Below are 19,875 nucleotides of genomic sequence, written 5' to 3'. Positions count from 1 at the left end.
TGATCACATCACTAATCACATCACTAATCATATCACTAATCACATCACTTATCACATCACTTCTCACATTACTACTCACATCACTAATCACATCACTACTCACATCACTACTCACATCACATCACTACTCGCATCACTAATCACATCACTACTCACATCACTAATCACATCACTACTCACATCACTAATAACATCGCTAATCACATCACTAATCACATCACTACTCACATCACATCACTACTCACATCACATTACTAATCACATTACTACTCACATCACTAATCACATCACTACTCACATCACTAATAACATCACTAATCACATCACTACTCACATCACATAACTACTCACATCACCAATCACATCACTACTCACATCTCATCACATCACTAATCACATCACTACTCACATCACATCACTACTCAAATCAATAATCACATCACTACTCACATCACTAATAACATCGCTAATCACATCACTACTCACATCACTACTCACATCACATCACTACTCACATCCCCAATCACATCACTACTCACATCTCATCACATCACTAATCACATCACTACTCACATCACATCACTACTCTCATCACATTACTAATCACATTACTACTCACATCACTAATCACATCACTACTCACATCACTACTCACATCACTAATAACATCACTAATCACATCACTACTCACATTACATCACTACTCACATCACCAATCACATCACTACTCACATCTCATCACATCACTAATCACATCACTACTCAAATCACTAATCACATCACTAATCACATCACAACTCACATCACTACTCACATCACTACTCACATCACATCACCACTCACATCACTAATCACATCACAACTCACATCACAACTCACATCACTAATCACATCACTAATCACCTCACATCACTAATCACATCACAACTCACATCACTAATCACATCACTAATCGCCTCACATCACTAATCACATCACTCATCACATCACATCACTATTCACATCACTAATCACAAAGACCTCTATTTCTCACAATATTTTATTAAGAAGCAGCAGTGCCAAAAATAAAATCAAAACATTGTCCCACATCCGGCAGGACAGGGCTCAATTGAATTTATAGTGAATGTCTTTTATAGCTAGCATGTGCCTCTCCACGTATAGCTAGCTGCCCATCTGTGTAGCAGGCGTTTGGTCCAAAGGCCATATTACCGTAGGGTGCTTCCTGGTAAATTGCTTTCCTCACCGTAGGATGGGAATATATCCCCTTGTAGTATGCTCTGTAAATGATGTCCGCAAGCTAGAGGTGGGAAAACCATCCATACCGTTCTCCTCTTCATGGATCAAACAGATGTGATGTCATAGAGAATCTCCGGGCCAGTCCGACTCACAGTAATGATGCTGTGCTGTAGGGAATATATCTTTCTTTCTCTCTCTCTCTCTCTCTCTCTCTCCTTTTTCTCTCTATCATTAACACACCTCCCTCCCTCCATATAGATCAACATCCTGTTAAACTTTGCTGCTGGGGAGGACTGTCCCTGTCCTGAAGAGATTCAGGAAGACCTCTACAGCTTCCATGATGAACTGAGACTGCACTGTGGTACGATGTCCACGCAGACACACACACTGACAGTTAAAAGACAAATCCTAACTTGAAATGCAGGAGCGTACAGTAACTCACAGATCTTCCATTGATGTTAAATCAATACATAATTTCAGTTATTAAATCAAAAGTTCATCCCAAATGTACAATGTTTCCTACATGACATGATGCCTCTTGACAGGTTGCCTCCCACTGGGCACACACTGGTTCAACTCAATGTTGTTTCCACGTCATTTCAATTAAATTACGTGGAACCAACGTGGAATACATGTTGAATTGATGTCAGTGCCCAGTGGGATGTGTATTGATCAATAGCTTCACAGTTCAATATTGATTATATATGTTAAATGTAATTATAAACTCTTAAGTCTACCAAAGAGTACAACCTCTATGTCACAATGTGATGGAGACACCAGAGTTAAAAAATGATCCTCCCAGTCCTGCCCTTCTTATTTCTCCCCGTCTCGGTCCCTGCAGGCATCCCCGTGGAGGAGGAGGAGGAGGAGGAAGACACGTCTATAAAGGGTCGTCTGCTAGCCATGCTCTATAAGATCAAGGGGCCGCCCAAGAAACTAGAGGAGGAACCTACAGAGCAGGAACAAGCTGCTCCCAGTAAGCTACTAACAGGGTTGACGTTAATGCCGTTTTCAGTTCAGTCAATTCAGGCTGCTCTCAGGAAGAGACTGTCTGAGAATAGGCATGTTTCCCGCTTGTCATTGCCCTTCAGAAGTGTTCATTAAAGGGTAGGAAAAGAAGGAACATCTCTATCTATCTCTCTGTCTGAAGATGATACATTAAAATTCATTTACGTGATATACGTCCATCAGACAGACAGACATTAAAACACCCTTTTCACTTTTACCTGATCGTCTGGCAGGACAGAGTTGAATTGTAATGGTGGGCGCTAAAGGTTCACACTGCAATACTGAAGAGTTACCTACGTATAGTCATGATGAGATCCCTGTCGGTTTTAAGTATTAAACCTCATATTAACCTCACTGATGGAAGCCGATATTATTATTCTGTAACACATCAAATCAAACTTCATTAGTCACATGCGCCGAATACAACAGGTGTAGACCATAACGTGAAATGCTGAATACAACATGTGTAGACCTTAACGTGAAATGCTGAATACAACAGGTGTAGACCATACCGTGAAATGCTGAATACAACATGTGTAGACCTTAACGTGAAATGCTGAATACAACAGGTGTAGACCATACCGTGAAATGCTGAATACAACAGGTGTAGACCATACCGTGAAATGCTGAATACAACATGTGTAGACCTTAACTTGAAATGCTGAATACAACATGTGTAGACCTTAACGTGAAATACTTTCTTACAAGCCCTTAACCAACAGTGCAGTTCAAGAGACATGTGTAACTTGTATGGTTCCTCCACAACACTACAAAGGTCTACAACAAAACCCCAGTCTGTTCTCTGCAGCTCACTTAACACAACTCCACAGCACCATTCCAGAGGTTTACACCAGAGGAAACTTCCTCTCTCTGTTATTTAGCTGAACGCAAAACCCTCGTTAGAAGTCAGGCAGCAAAGTGTTTTTGGACAGCCTCACTTCTGAACCAGGTGGAGACAGATTGTACTCTGTGTGTGTGTGTGTGTGTGTGTGTGTGTGTGTGTGTGTGTGTGTGTGTGTGTGTGTGTGTGTGTGTGTGTGTGTGTGTGTGTGGTGTGTGTGTGTGTGTGTGTGTGTGTGTGTGTGTGTGTGTGTGTGTGTGTGTGTGTGTGTGTGTGGAGCTCTTTGACCCCCGGGGTAGGGTTCTGGCTGTCAACCAGCTTTCATTTACTATGTCATACCCTCTAAAACAACACATTTCACTGGACCTATCCGGTGTATGTGACAGAATATATATATATATATATATATACCATTTACATTTCTGTAAAACTAAAAGTAGATATATATATCTACTTTTAGTTTTACAGAAATGTAAATGGTACCTAGCTGCACCTACTGATGGTTTACTTGGAAGAGATTGTTCAGTTTCTCTCCCCAGTAAACCACTTTATGAGTATCAGAGGTTTGAAGGACAATCAGAAGTTAGATGTTGTTCACCATACGTAATATAACGTTCCAATATCTGTTGAGGGAGACTTCTAATGGGGACTTAACATTGTTGTCTAGTCCAGTATCATTGACTTAATTAGATAAACGTTTAGGGGAAGTTGTATAGAGTTTATTGAGAAAAAGAGGGGAAAGGGAAAGTTTCACATGAGGATGAAGGGGGATTTCAGGGTGTTTAGGAAGTCTATATTAGGAGAGAGGAAGGTAGGAGAGGGGATTGGAGAGGTGGGGAGAGGAGAGGGGTTTTGGGATTGAAGAGGTGGGGAGAGGAGAGGTGGGGAAGAGGAGAGGTGGGGAGAGGAGAGGGGTGAGGAGATGGGAGAGGTGAGGAGAGGTAGGGAGAGGTGGGGAGAGGAGAGGTGGGGAAGAGGAGAGGTGGGGAGAGGAGAGGGGTGAGGAGATGGGTGAAGTGGGGAGATGAGAGGTAGGGGGAGGTGGGGAGAGGAGAGGTGGGGAGAGGGGTGAGGAGATGGGAGAAGTGGGGAGAGGAGAGGTAGGGAAGGTGGGGAGAGGAGAGGTAGGGGGAGGTGGGGAGAGGAGAGGTAGGGGAAGGTAGGGGGAGGTGGGGAGAGGAGAGGTAGGGGAAGGTGGGGAGAGGAGAGGTAGGGGGAGATGGGGAGAGGAGAGGTAGGGGGAGGTGGGGGAGGAGAGGTGGGGAGAGGAGAGGTAGGGGGAGGTGGGGGAGGAGAGGTGGGGAGAGGAGAGGTAGGGGAAGGTGGGGAGAGGAGAGGTAGGGGAAGGTGGGGAGAGGAGAGGTAGGGGGAGATGGGGAGAGGAGAGGTAGGGGGAGGTGGGGGAGGAGAGGAGAGGTAGGGGGAGGTGGGGGAGGAGAGGTGGGGAGAGGAGAGGTAGGGGGAGTTGGGGGAGGAGAGGTGGGGAGAGGAGAGGTAGGGGGAGATGGGGAGAGGAGAGGTAGGGGGAGGTGGGGGAGGAGAGGTGGGGAGAGGAGAGGTAGGGAGATGAGATGAGAATAAAGGAAAGTGGAATAGGGGAAAGAGCAGCAGAGTGTGTGTGTGTTATAGAGTGTATGTGTTTGTATGTGTGTATGCATGTGTGCATGTGTGCATGCATGTGTGTGTGTTCATGTGTGTGTGTGTTTATGTGTGCGTGTGTGGGTGTGTATGTGTGTGCGTGTGAGTGTGTGGGTGTGTGTTTATGTGTGCATGTGCGTGCGTGGGTGTGTATGTGTGTATCTAGCCAAGCTGAAAGAACTCATCTTCCAGACCACTAGCTGGGCTCAGGAGTAAACTGGATATATTTGCTGTGTTACTAATACAAGATATTACTAATATACAGGGCCATAACTCATTGCAATCAATTCTACACATTTTGCCATGGGTTGGAGAGAAAAATGTGCAGTTTTACAACTAATTTCCTGCAGTTCCACACGTTGCCATGACTTGTGCCTTGTTAATAGGATATCTGAGTGAGAGTGACTAACATAATCAATGTGGGCCCCCTGTAGGCCATGATTACTACAAGTTTAGATAAATCACATCAAATGTTATTTGTCACATGCGCCGAATACAGCAGGTGTAGACTTTACAGTGAAATGCTTACTTACAAGCCCTTAACCAACAATGCTTTAACAAGTTTTAAGAAAAAAGTGTAACAATTATAAGTAAAAAATAAAAAGTAAAAAGTAAAAGTAACAAATAATTAAACAGCAGCAGTAAAATAAAAATAGTGAGGCTATATACAGGGGGTACCGGTACAGAGTCAATGTGTTGGGGGGCCCGGTTAGTTGAGGTAATTGAGGTAATATGTACATATAGGTAGAGTTAAAGTTAAAGATAGCCTGGTTAGCCTAGCCAGCTAACTTATCAATCTAAAAAAAATGTGCTGACTTGTGCTAATTGAGTGACTGTCAGTAAGTGACATAAAACAAGAGGAAAACTGCAGCTGCACCTTGTCTATTCTACTATTCTAACTCTCAACAGTAAGTTGAGACCCTGACCGAATTCACCCCCCACTAAAAAAAACTGCTTTTTGAAACAAGTACAGAGATCCTCGGCGTCCTCATTTGTAGCTACGGGCTTGCTAATATACCAACACACTGGAATCTCTCTCTCTCTCCTCTCTAGCCAACCTGAAGGAGTTGATCAGCCAGACCATGGCTAGCTGGGCTCAGGAGTGCAGCATCCAGGACCCAGAGCTGGTTCGTGTGATGTTCAGCCTGCTGAGACGTCAGTACGACGGCATCGGAGCTTTGCTCAGGGCCATGAGGAAGAGTATGTACTGTCCTTGACTCCCAGACCCAGTCTGATGTGTGGAGCGAATTGTCCAGTCTTAGCTCCCTGGGTTGTGATTTTAGTATCGTGTCATTCCTTCAATTGCAATTAAATATGGGCATAGTCATACAGATTGAAAATCTAACTTTTGGTCCATTACTTGTACCAGGTTACACCATCTCTGCTGCATCAGTACAGGACTGTGTCAACCTCCTGGCCTCTCTGGGCCAGATCAGATCACTGCTGTCTGTACGCATGGGGAAAGAAGAAGAGAAACTGATGATCGACGGACTGGGGTGAGGGGGAGAGGGAAAGTGGGTGTGGCTGTGTTTTCTCTGTACGCATTAGGGAAAGAAGAAGAGAAACTGATGATCGACGGACTGGGGTGAGGGGGAGAGGGAAAGTGTGTGTGGCTGTGATATTAGCACAGAGTTTCTAAGCCCAGAGGCTTCTGGGAACTCTTGTGAAACAGACCAATCAGACGAGGCCGTAGTTTGGGGTTTGACAAGTGAAACATTCTTCGTTAGTGGTTAATTTTCTAGAAAGGTAAAGACACAACCTTGATTTGAGCCGATGTCTGAAGTAGTTGAACATGTTATTACTCCAACCTCGCGCAACTGACAGACCTTTTAATTTGAGTCAAAAACAACTTTATATCGAAGGAGTGCCTTTGATTTTCACGGCTCTGCCCATGTGCAGTTTGGCGACCGTTAGACCCAATGACGTGTTTCTACACATGAGGTTAGCTAGCCAACGTCTCCATGACACCACCTACAAGTATGATCTGGGATTTCTATTGGAGAAGCAGTTTCTGCCTATCTTCATACTGCACTGTCTTTGATATTTACTTGTATGTTATCCATACACAAACAAGGTTGTTGTTTTAATCTTCTTTAATTCCAGGGTCCCTCTCGCCAAAAAGCTTTCTAACCTCAAGGGTCTTTTCCGAGTTAAATAAAGGTTAAATAGAATTCATCAAACATCTGCTAGCTGAGATAATGAACTACAGTATGTTTGGCTCCACATACAATGACCTTTCGATCTCTAACCTTTGACCCCTCTGTGTTTAGTGACATCATGAACAACAAGGTGTTCTACCAGCACCCCAACCTGATGAGGGTTCTGGGGATGCATGAGACTGTCATGGAGGTGATGGTTAACGTGCTGGGAGGAGACAAGTCACAGGTACTGGACTTTTTCAAAAATAAAGATAGAAGTTTCACACTGTTCTCTCCTTGCGTTGACTATTTCATAAGTTACCACTGATGTTTCGGCACACAGTTCTTCATCGGTTTTAAAATCTTAATGACCCCTTGCTTTACAGGTACCTTGGTTAGAATAAGCATCTGTTAGGAAAATATATATATATTTTTATTTAGGTTGTGTAGTTAGACTGCTATATGTTTGGGTAGGATCCAAGTAGATCCAAGCTGTAAGGACTATCTGTAATGTAAAGCAGGTGCCAGGAAAGTTAATCTGTTACAAGGGATCCTACCAGGGATCCTCCCAACAAGGGATTCTACCAGGGATCCTCCCAACAAGGGATCCTATCAGGGATCCTCCCCAACAAGGGATCCTACCAGGGATCCTCCCAACAAGGGATCCTATCAGGGATCCTCCCCAACAAGGGATCCTACCAGGGATCCTCCCAACAAGGGATCCTACCAGGGATCCTCCCAACATGGGATCCTACCAGGGGTCCTACTGTACCAACAAGGGATCCTACCAGGGGTCCTACTGTACCAACAAGGGATCCTACCAGGGATCCTCCCCAACAAGGGATCCTACCAGGGGTCCTACTGTACCAACAAGGGATTCTACCAGGGGTCCTACTGTACCAACAAGGGATCCTACCAGGGATCCTCCCCAACAAGGGATCCTACCAGGGATCGTACCCAACAAGGGATCCTACCAGGGGTCCTACTATACAAACAAGGGATCCTACCAGGGATCCTCCCAACAAGGGATCCTACCAGGGATCCTCCCAACAAGGGATCTTACCAGGGATCGTACCCAACAAGGGATCCTACCAGGGGTCCTACTGTACCAACAAGGGATCCTACCAGGGGTCCTACTGTACCAACAAGGGATCCTACCAGGGGTCCTACTATACAAACAAGGGATCCTACCAGGGATCCTCCCCAACAAGGGATCCTACCAGGGATCCTCCCAACAAGGGATCCTACCAGGGGTCCTACTGTACCAACAAGGGATCCTACCAGGGGTCCTACTGTACCAACAAGGGATCCTACCAGGGGTCCTACTGTACCAACAAGGGATCCTGCCAGGGGTCCTACTATACAAACAAGGGATCCTACCAGGGATCCTCCCCAACATGGGATCCTACCAGGGTTCCTCCCAACAAGGGATCCTACCAGGGGTCCTACTGTACCAACAAGGGATCCTGCCAGGGGTCCTACTATACAAACAAGGGATCCTACCAGGGATCCTCCCAACAAGGGATCCTACCAGGGATCCTCCCAACAAGGGATCCTACCAGGGATCCTACCCAACAAGGGATACTACCAGGGGTCCTACTGTACCAACAAGGGATCCTACCAGGGGTCCTACTATACAAACAAGGGATCCTACCAGGGGTCCTACTGTACCAACAAGGGATCCTACCAGGGGTCCTACTATACAAACAAGGGATCCTACCAGGGGTCCTACTGTACCAACAAGGGATCCTACCAGGGGTCCTACTATACAAACAAGGGATCCTACCAGGGATCCTCCCCAACAAGGGATCCTACCAGGGGTCCTACTGTACCAACAAGGGATCCTGCCAGGGGTCCTACTATACAAACAAGGGATCCTACCAGGGATCCTCCCCAACATGGGATCCTACCAGGGATCCTCCCAACAAGGGATCCTACCAGGGGTCCTACTGTACCAACAAGGGATCCTACCAGGGATCGTACCCAACAAGGGATTCTACCAGGGATCGTACCCAACAAGGGATTCTACCAGGGGTCCTACTGTACCAACAAGGGATCCTTCCAGGGATCCTTCCCATTAGGGATCCTACCTGGGATCCTAACCATAAGGTATCCTACCAGGGATACTGCCAGGGATCCTTCCCATTAAGGATCCTACCTGGGATCCTACCCATAAGGGATCCTACCAGAGATCCTACCCATAAGGGATCCTACCAACAACTAACCACTCAGTACCCAGAGAGGGAATTGGAGGGTCAGGGGTTGTAAGGGCTAGGGAGGCTAGGGAGAGGAGGAGGTAAGAGTAGGGAGACGTGGGGGGGGGGGGTAGAGGAGTGGGAGAGATGTAGGGCAGGAGAGGGTTGGGGGGTACAGGTCATGTAGAGCGACGTCAGGGGTAGAGGAGTATGCCAGTCCTCATGCCAGTCCTTTTTGAGGGGTGCTGGAAGACTGGGGTATGATTGAAACATATCTGCTTGGCAATCTCATTAGTCAGTAACAGTAACGTTGATTGCACGGCTGTGTGTGTGTGTGTGTGTGTGTGTGTGTGTGTGTGTGTGTGTGTGTGTGTGTGTGTGTGTGTGTGTGTGTGTGTGTGTGTGTGTGTGTGTGTGTGTGTGTGTGTCTATGTCAGATTTACAGTTCTTACTGACAGACTGACTTGTTGCCAGTGATCCTTTTAGCAGCTGTTTTTAACTCTATTGATTCAGTAACATGACACGAGCTCCATACCCACTTAGGCCATAGTTCTCACTTGAGATCTCTCAATCTCAAACTAACACGATGTCCAATATATTTGATGTATGTGATATTTTTATGTGATGGAAGGTGATATATTGTATGTAATATATTTAAATGTAACAAATATTTTCCATTCCTCCTACAGGAGATAGCGTTTCCCAAAATGGTTGCCAGTTGCTGTCGGTTCCTATGTTACTTCTGTCGTATCAGCCGACAGAACCAGAAGGCCATGTTCGACCATCTGAGTTATCTACTGGAGAACAGCTCCGTCGGACTAGGTGGGTAGAGAGGGAGGGGGGATAGAAGGGGGAGGGGGCAGTAACAGGGCTCTGCCACTGTTCTGCTGCTGCTGCTGAGGGAGAGAGCGAGAGGGAGAGAGGGAGAGAGGGAGAGAGAGAGAGAGAGAGAGAGAGAGAGAGAGAGAGAGAGGGAGAGAGAGAGAGAACATAAAGGAACAGTGTGGGTCTAGCCTGGGTTCGTAACAATTTGTACACTGTTCCCTCTTTGTGGGACAACACACTGCATAGGCTTTGTCTCCACTGTGGAGACAGAAAGAGGGGAGGAATGGCACTGGGAGAATGACAATCAGATAGAGACAGAGAGGGAGAGAGACAGCAGTGGTAACAATATGAGGTAACAATGACCTCGGCTTTCCCTCTCCCCGGCTTAAAGAAGGTGAAGGCAGAGGAGGGAGAGGTGGGAGGAAACAGAGAGGAGAGGAAATGAGAAAGCTGAAAGAGAGAGGGAGAGGGCAGTTTGGCTTTTGAATCTGGGTGTGTAACAGAGACAGCATGCTGCAGCTGGGTTTGGGACTGGGGATGCAGAGGAGAGGTTTAGGACTGGTGATGCAGAGGAGAGGTATAGGACTTGGGATGCAGAGGAGAGGAGAGGTACAGGACTGGGGATGCAGAGGAGAGGAGAGGTATAGGACTTGGGATACAGAGGAGAGGTACAGGACTGGGGATGCAGAGGAGAGGAGAGGTACAGGACTGGGGATGCAGAGGAGAGGAGAGGTATAGGACTTGGGATGCAGAGGAGAGGAGAGGTATAGGACTTGGGATGCAGAGGAGAGGAGAGGTATAGGACTTGGGATGCAGAGGAGAGGAGAGGTATAGGACTGGGGATGCAGAGGAGAGGAGAGGTATAGGACTTGGGATGCAGAGGAGAGGAGAGGTATAGGACTTGGGATGCAGAGGAGAGGAGAGGTACAGGACTGGGGATGCAGAGGAGAGGAGAGGTATAGGGCTGGGGATGCAGAGGAGAGGTATAGGACTAGGACTGGGGATGCAGAGGAGAGGTATAGGACTGGGGATGCAGAGGAGAGGTATAGGACTGGGGATGCAGAGGAGAGGTATAGGACTGGGGATGCAGAGGAAAGGTATAGGACTGGGGATGGAGAGGAGAGGAGAGGTACAGGGCTGGGGATGGAGAGGAGAGGTATAGGACTGGGGATGCAGAGGAGAGGTATTGGACTGGGGATGCAGAGGAGAGGTATAGGACTTGGGATGCAGAGGAGAGGTATAGGACTAGGACTGGGGATGCAGAGGAGAGGTATAGGACTGGGGATGCAGAGGAGAGGTATAGGACTGGGGATGCAGAGGAGAGGTATAGGACTTGGGATGCAGAGGAGAGGTATAGGACTGGGGATGCAGAGGAGAGGTATAGGACTTGGGATGCAGAGGAGAGGTATAGGACTGGGGATGCAGAGGAGAGGTATAGGACTGGGGATGCAGAGGAGAGGTATAGGACTTGGGATGCAGAGGAGAGGTATAGGACTAGGACTGGGGATGCAGAGGAGAGGTATAGGACTGGGGATGCAGAGGAGAGGTATAGGACTGGGGATGCAGAGGAGAGGTATAGGACTTGGGATGCAGAGGAGAGGTATAGGACTGGGGATGCAGAGGAGAGGTACAGGGCTGGGGATGCAGAGGAGAGGAGAGGTACAGGGCTGGGGATGCAGAGGAGAGGTACAGGGCTTGGACTGGGGATGCAGAGGAGAGGAGAGGTACAGGGCTGGGACTGGGGATGCAGAGGAGAGGAGAGGTACAGGGCTGGGGATGGAGAGGAGAGGTACAGGACTGAGGATGGGACTGGGACTCATTTTGACTCTTGAGCACCACTCAAAACTACTGGCTGAAATTGAACAAAATTAAACAAAAATCTTTTATGGGCACACATATTAAAATCATCTCCGTAATATACTGTTTGGGCTTTGAACCAGATAGTTGTAACTTATGCTACTTCCCTTTGAGAGCAACAATCAGAAATAGTTTGAAATAGATTTTGAAGAGCTAATATTATATGCTGACATGCTGTACATTTCGTGGAAATGTGACTCATCTTATTTATCCGTTAACTACACCCTGGCCCGTTAACTACACCCTGGCCCCGTTAACTACACCCTGGCCCCGTTAACTACACCCTGACCCCGTTAACTACACCCTGACCCCGTTAACTACACCCTGGCCCTGTTAACTACACCCTGGCCCGTTAACTACACCCTGACCCCGTTAACTACACCCTGACCCCGTTAACTACACCCTGGCCCTGTTAACTACACCCTGGCCCGTTAACTACACCCTGGCCCCGTTAACTACACCCTGGCCCCGTTAACTACACCCTGGCCCCGTTAACTACACCCTGGCCCGTTAACTACACCCTGGCCCCATTAACTACACCCTGGCCCCGTTAACTACACCCTGGCCCCGTTAACAACACCCTGCCAACTACACCCTGGCCCCGTTAACTACACCCTGGCCCCATTAACTACACCCTGGCCCCTACAGACAGACTCCCCAGCACTAATGGGGAGTGACCAAATCAATGGCTGGCTGGCTGGGAGGTTGGAAGTTGGAAGTGAATCAGGATTGATTTAATGGAGTGTAAATGGTAAATACAGGTGGAACTGTTCATTGTTAAGGGCTTTTGGGTATTGGGAGATGTGGAAACACTGCCTCCTGCTGTTAGTAAGGGAGAGTTTGCAAACAGAAGTAATTATGACCATAATACCACAATTACAGCTTAAACACGCAAGGTCCTCAGGGTGGTCTGATGTCCGCAGACACGAGGAAATATCTTCTCTACCCATGATTACAAGATGCATGGTTTTAGTTGTGTCAGTGACTCGTGAGGACCACTGAACTATTTGGGCCGTTGTATTAATGTGTGTCTCCCCCAGCATCCCCAGCTATGAGGGGTTCTACTCCCCTGGACGTAGCAGCGTCTTCAGTGATGGACAACAACAGCCTGGCCCTCGCTCTGGAGGAGCCTGACCTTGAGAAGGTTAGACGCACACACATCGCCTGTCACTGCATGCCACATCAAATAATACCCATCCCTCAGCTTCACCTGCCCTAAACCCAGCTATCCCTCCCTGCATGCCACATCAAATAATACCCATCCCTCAGCTTCACCTGCCCTAAACCCAGCTATCCCTCCCTGCGTGCCACATCAAATAATACCCATCCCTCAGCTTCACCTGCCCTAAACCCAGCTATCCCTCCCTGCGTGCCACATCAAATAATACCCATCCCTCAGCTTCACCTGCCCTAAACCCAGCTATCCCTCCCTGCGTGCCACATCAAATAATACCCATCCCTCAGCTTCACCTGCCCTAAACCCAGCTATCCCTCCCTGCATGCCACATCACATTTGTTCAACTTGAACAGGCAGGCTGGAGTGTGGGTTCTCAGACTGTCACTGCCAGTCCCTCTGGCATGACTAACTCTTGAGTGATGAGTGCCTTCAAACTTTCAGCATGGACTCACTCAGGTGTGTGTTCTGTAGGTGGTGACCTACTTGGCAGGTTGTGGGCTGCAGAGCTGTGCCATGCTGCTGGCTAAAGGATACCCTGACATTGGCTGGAACCCCATAGAAGGAGAGAGATACCTGTCCTTCCTCCGCTTCGCTGTCTTCAGCAATGGTACGTCAGAGACAGAGAGACATAGAGAGGAATTTGTATCTCTAGCTATGCTCTGAGCATGAAGTGTATAAGGAATTGGCCATTTTACATATATCATCAACTTATTACCTCCCTCCCTCCCCTCCCTCCCTCCCTCCCTCCAGGTGAGAGTGTGGAGGAGAACTCTAACACGGTGGTGAAGCTGCTGATCAGGCGTCCGGAGTGTTTTGGTCCCGCTCTGAGGGGAGAGGGGGGCAACGGCCTGCTGGCAGCCATGTTGGAAGCCATTAAGATATCAGAGGACCCTGCTCTGGACCTTCCCTCTACAGCTGAAGGAGAACCTACTGGGTAAAGACTCCCAGTCAACAAGATACAATGTCTTTACCACAAGACCTCTATTCATTCTACTGAACATAATATATAGCCTTAGGGATTCACTAGCTAATGTTGTAGGGCTTTTGTTTTGCTGAACTTAAAGTCACATTAGGACGGACATTTAATTGAACACCTACGCTGGCATCAAGGTGTTGCCAGGGGTGTTTTGTTTTTGGACCGTGACCAGTGAGCTAGGAGACCTTGACATCCCTCTCTGCTTCCAGGTCTGGTGAGGAGGAAGAGGAAGAAGTGGTCCATACCGGGAACGCCATCATGTCCTTCTACTCGGCGCTTATTGACCTGCTGGGACGCTGCGCTCCTGAGATGCATGTTGAGTGACATCATTATTGTTGAACCTTTAGTCATCCCTGGTAGTCTCAGTGAGACACCTGGGTCAACAGAAATAAAAGAAAACAATAGCTTTTCATCCCACTGTCCAAACTAAAGTGTTGTCTAGAGTTGATCTGACCAACGATGTGTGAGGGCCTGTGCTTCTGGTGACCCTGAGGAAGTTTCTGGTTTATTCACAGCGGCAGATGTTAGATCAGTGTCTCGTCTCTCTCCTGTCTGTTTGGTATGCTGCCCTTACCCCACAACATTTATCATTAACAAATTATCTCTCTCTCCCTCCCTCCCTCCCTCCCTCCCTCCCTCCCTCCCTCCCTCCCTCCCTCCCTCCCTCCCTCCCTCCCTCCCTCCCTCTTTCAGCTGATCAACAAGGGTAAAGGCGAGGCCTTGCGTATCCGGGCCATCCTGCGCTCCCTGGTTCCTACTACAGATCTGGTCGGCATCATCAGTATACCACTCAAGATGCCCATCGTCAATAAAGGTAGGACCCAATAACACATTTTAACACATATTACTCAGTAGAATGTATAGGTTCTATCAGAACGTTCATATCCTAACGTCCAATTTTGGTTGATATTTGAATGAGTTGCCCATAAACATTATTACTTCGGTTAAGTATGGTGAAGAAACATGGAAACAACGTTGACACATTTTTCCGAAGCGAGACCCTGCTATGACTGTTTTAATGGTAAACACGTTACACAGCAGTAGAAGGTTCATCTTCTGTTGTCAGAGCGTTCATATCCTGTTCCACTCACAGTCACATCCTCAACGACATCTATATCTATCAGCCTTATGAGGCGATTTTGCACAATCCAGGTGTGGAAAGCTCTTAGAGACTTACCCAGGAAGACTCACAGCTGTAATCGCTGCCAAAGGTGCTTCTACAAAGTATTGACTCAGGGATGTGAATACGTATGTAAATTAGATATTGCTGTATTTCATTTTCAATACATTTAAAAAATAATGTCTGAAAACATGTTTTCACTTTGCCATTATAGAGTGTGTAGATGGATGAAAAAATAATCCATTTTGAATTCAGGCTGTAACAAAAAAATGTAGAATAAATCAAGGGGTATAAATACTTTCTGAAGGCTATATGTTCTTTTCAGTTTGAGAAGGAGAGCGCAAAGATGAGAAGGAGGACCTGAGGTCAACTTTGATAGCTTGCTACAACTAGAATTTATTTTATTAAACACACAATATGTTTCTTGCCCATAATGCAGGCTTATTTATCATCGTTATTGACCTCACAATAAGCCAGATTCGAGTAACTTACATTGCGGTGCTGAAACTTGAAGCAGCAGCCACGGCACAATCAATCGGTAATGGACAGATCATGGTGCTGAAAGTAGGCAAATTCGGGGTAGGCATAATTCACTTCAACCATCTTCATTTTAATTAGACTTTACTAACAACAATACCTCCTCCTCCTTCTCCTCCTGTACCTCCTCTGCCTGCTTTTCCTCCTCCTCCTCCTCTACTTCCTCTTCCTCCTCCTCCTCAACCTCCTCCTCTACCTCCTCTTCCTCCTCCTCCTCAACCTCCTCATCCTCATCCTACTCTTCTACCTCCTTCTCTACCTCCTCCTCCTCTACCTCTTCCTCCTTCTCTACCTTCTCCTCCTCCTCCTCCACCCCCAGATGGTAGTGTGACGGAGCCAGACATGTCGGCTAGTTTCTGTCCGGACCACAAGGCCCCAATGGTGTTGTTCCTGGATCGTGTGTACGGCGTGGAGGACCAGAGCTTCCTGCTACACCTGTTGGAGGTGGGCTTCCTGCCTGACCTCCGTGCCTCCGCTTCCCTGGACACGGTGAGTAGAAGAGACCAATCAATCAATCAGTCAGTCAGTGAACCAGTCATTCAGTCAGTGAACCAGTCAGTCAGTCAGTGAACAAGTCATTCTGTCAGTGAACCAGTCAGTCAGTCAACCAGTCAGTCAATCAGTGAACCAGTCAGTCACTGTCAGTCAGTCAGTGAACCAGTCAGTGAACCAGTCAGTCAGTGAACCAGTCAGTCAGTCAGTCAGTCAGTGAACCAGTCAGTCAGTCAGTCAGTCAGTCAGTTAGTGAACAGTCATTCATTCAGTGAACCAGTCAGTCAGTTCAGAGAACCAGTCAGTCAGTCAGTCAGTCAGTCTTCCCTGGACACGGTGAGTATGAAAGAGTCTTTGATTGATCAGTCAGTCAATGAGAAAACAATGCAAACATTCACATATCAATCAACCAATGAATCAGTCAACACATCTATTCATTCATCCTCTCCCCATAGCTTGTAATGACTTACTGTATGTGTAACAATTCGTTTATCAAAATGCTCTATTGACGACAGTCACAGAGTTGATGAGTTGTTGGGTAAATATTGACTGCTGTTTTGCACCTTGGTCCAAGTGAATCAGGTTCAATGTGAATCCATGTTAATCAAGTTCAATTTGAATCAAGTTCGTTGTGGATCCATGTGATTCAAGTTCAATGTGGATCCATCAAAACAAGAAAAGTCTGTTTGATCAACCTTAGTTCAAGGTTTTATTTACTCATCCTTTAAAAAATAATATAAAACTTATTTAATCCCAGCTCCATCTGGTCCTGTGGGGGTGGATTAGTATTCCCCATGCTGGCACGGAAACTGTAGCCATGGGAGACTGTTGCCATGGGACCATAATCCCTTGGGAGGGAGAGAGAGAGAGAGAAAGTGATGCTGACAGTCCCCATTTATCTCAATGCTTGCTGAATCCGTCTGCCTTAGAGGTCACTGTGACCTCAGGGACAGTGTCTAACACACAGCTGGAACCAAATTCACTCCTTTGATTTATGGTTGTGTACTTGACATGCTGAGATTCTCTCTAATAGTTGTGTAACGGTGGTTAGTCACCAACCAACCGTTGGTCAGGAGAGTTGTCGGGTGGGCAGGCATTTCCTTCAGCCCAGCTCTAATGAATAGTTGTTAAGCTGAACGAGTGGGTTAGTGCTAGGTTGGAACCTGCTAGGTTGGGCGGCAGGTAGCCTAGTGGTTTAGAGCGTTGGACTAGTAACCGAAAGTTTGCAAGATTGAATCCCCGAGCTGACAAGGTAAAAATCTGTCGTTCTGACCCTGAACAAGGCAGTTAACCCACTGTTCCTAGGCCGTCATTGAAAATAAGAATTTGTTCTTAACTGACTTGCCTAGTTAAATAAAGGTTAAATAAAATAAAAGCCTATTACAGCCTGTAGATGTCCAGAATCAGTGGTTTGTGAGGCATTGTAATGTAATGTAATGTAATGGCATTGTAATGTAATGTAATGTAATGTAGTGTAATGTAATGGCATTGTAATGTAATGTAATGTAATGGCATTGTAATGTAATGTAGTGTAATGTAATGGCATTGTAAGGATGCTTTAGGGAGAAACTCAGCATGAAACAACCATATTTCAAGGAGTCAAGAGGTCAAGTGTTGGTGTTGACCTCTGGTCTATCCACTGTCATTCACTAACATGTCAGTCTGTTGACCTCTGGTCTTTCCACTGTCATTCACTAACATGTCAGTCTGTTGACCTCTGGTCTTTCCACTGTCATTCACTAACATGTCAGTCTGTTGACCTCTGGTCTTTCCACTGTCATTCACTAACATGTCAGTCTGTTGACCTCTGGTCTATCCACTGTCATTCACTAACATGTCAGTCTGTTGACCTCTGGTCTATCCACTGTCATTCACTAACATGTCAGTCTGTTGACCTCTGGTCTTTCCACTGTCATTCACTAACATGTCAGTCTGTTGACCTCTGGTCTATCCACTGTCATTCACTAACATGTCAGTCTGTTGACCTCTGGTCTATCCACTGTCATTCACTAACATGTCAGTCTGTTGACCTCTGGTCTATCCACTGTCATTCACTAACATGTCAGTCTGTTGACCTCTGGTCTATCCACTGTCATTCACTAACATGTCAGTCTGTTGACCTCTGGTCTATCCACTGTCATTCACTAACATGTCAGTCTGTTGACCTCTGGTCTATCCACTGTCATTCACTAACATGTCAGTCTGTTGACCTCTGGTCTATCCACTGTCATTCACTAACATGTCAGTCTGTTGACCTCTGGTCTATCCACTGTCATTCACTAACATGTCAGTCTGTTGACCTCTGGTCTTTCCACTGTCATTCACTAACATGTCAGTCTGTTGACCTCTGGTCTTTCCACTGTCATTCACTAACATGTCAGTCTGTTGACCTCTGGTCTTTCCACTGTCATTCACTAACATGTCAGTCTGTCCTCTGGCCTGTAGGATGTGCTGAGCACCACAGAGACAGCTCTGGCCATGAATAGGTACATTGGTTCGGCCCTGCTTCCCCTGCTGACCAGGTGTGCTGGCCACTTCTCGGGCACAGAGCACTACGCAGCGCTCATTGACTCTACCCTCCACACTATCTATCGGCTGTCCAAGGGACGCTCCCTCACCAAGGCCCAGAGAGACTCTATCGAGGAGTGTCTGCTCGCCATCTGCAAGTAAGAACTAACAGAGACTAACACCATGTTATAAACCTCTAAGGTTCTGTTGATGCCCTGGACTCTCCTGTAACTGTTGTGCTGTCATGACAATGATCAACCAATCTGTAACTGTTGTATTGTCATGACAATGATCAACCAATCTGTAACTGTTGTGTTGTCATGACAATGATCAACCAATCTGAAACTGTGGTAGCTTTATGGCAGAGCTTGCAAAATTCCGTTAACTTTCACAAAATATTTTTTCCAGAAATACCGGTCGGGGTATTCACTGCTTATTCCCTGATTCTGGCAATCTTCCAAATTGGATTTCTGGAAAATCTGGGAATTTTGTAAAACTTACTGACATTTTCAACCCTGGGTAGAGCCTTATATTCCAATCTGAGATATCCTCAGCTGTGATTGACTCACAGTGAAATATATCTGTTCCCCCTGCTGGGCTACAGACACCTGCGTCCCTCCATGATGCAGCAGCTGCTGAGACGTCTGGTGTTCGATGTTCCCCTGCTCACAGAATACTGCAAGATGCCACTCAGGGTGAGATATCTCTTCTTCTCCGTGTGATTGGAGGATTACCGTAAGAACAGTTTGTTTGTGTTGCTGACCGTTGCCTCAGAGGAAATGTCGCTGTCACGAGCTTCATCCTCTCCTAATAAGATGTGTTTATGAAATACGAATCATATCATTACCCTGGTTGACATCAGCACTGAGCTGCTATATCTATCATCAGGGCACCCGAGGGTTTGTCAATACCAGTCAACTGTTGTCTCCTTGTGTTTCTTCCAGCTGTTAACTGAACACTATGAGCAGAGCTGGAAGTACTACTGTCTTCCCTCGGGTCTGGGGAGCTCCGGCATGGCCTCAGAGGAAGAACTGCTGCTCACCAAGAAACTCTTCTGGGGAATACTCGACTCCCTCTCAACAAAGGTACAGATGGACCGTACTGTTATGTGTAGTCTACAGACCCTTCGTTGTCCCTCAGGACTGCTTTAATAGGATGCTAATGAAGGCTTAAAGGTTACGCTACATTACTTTACGCCCGACTGACTTGCATCTAGGTAGTATGAGTGTCTCTCAATGTAACAGATTCCTGGTAGTATGAGTGTCTCTCTAGGTAACAGATTCCTGGTAGTATGAATGAGAGAGAGAATGAGAAAGAGAGAGAAAGA

The 19,875-nt window shown here is 46.8% G+C and overlaps 1 protein-coding gene across 6 annotated transcripts in view; it reads left to right on the top strand.

The window, feature by feature from the left end:
• The window catches only part of LOC106571102 (ryanodine receptor 3), a 234,663-nt gene that overhangs the window by 142,025 nt on the left and 72,763 nt on the right, over positions 1-19,875 (top strand). For all 6 annotated transcript variants that reach the window (XM_082961634.1, XM_082961633.1, XM_082961632.1 and 3 more), the window contains 15 exons: positions 1,495-1,597; positions 2,078-2,212; positions 5,777-5,923; positions 6,093-6,219; positions 6,994-7,108; positions 9,746-9,878; positions 12,779-12,882; positions 13,387-13,522; positions 13,666-13,849; positions 14,101-14,206; positions 14,585-14,705; positions 15,868-16,037; positions 18,486-18,706; positions 19,153-19,243; positions 19,493-19,633. In XM_082961634.1, coding sequence (XP_082817760.1) covers positions 1,495-1,597; positions 2,078-2,212; positions 5,777-5,923; positions 6,093-6,219; positions 6,994-7,108; positions 9,746-9,878; positions 12,779-12,882; positions 13,387-13,522; positions 13,666-13,849; positions 14,101-14,206; positions 14,585-14,705; positions 15,868-16,037; positions 18,486-18,706; positions 19,153-19,243; positions 19,493-19,633 — 2,034 coding nt within the window. The remainder of the gene's footprint in view (positions 1-1,494; positions 1,598-2,077; positions 2,213-5,776; positions 5,924-6,092; positions 6,220-6,993; positions 7,109-9,745; positions 9,879-12,778; positions 12,883-13,386; positions 13,523-13,665; positions 13,850-14,100; positions 14,207-14,584; positions 14,706-15,867; positions 16,038-18,485; positions 18,707-19,152; positions 19,244-19,492; positions 19,634-19,875) is intronic.

Source organism: Salmo salar, chromosome 15, assembly GCF_965601325.2.
Source record: "Salmo salar chromosome 15, fSalSal1, whole genome shotgun sequence".
Taxonomy (NCBI): domain Eukaryota; kingdom Metazoa; phylum Chordata; class Actinopteri; order Salmoniformes; family Salmonidae; genus Salmo; species Salmo salar.
Note: the sequence above shows the minus strand (reverse complement) of the source record. Positions and strands in the feature narration are given on the sequence as shown.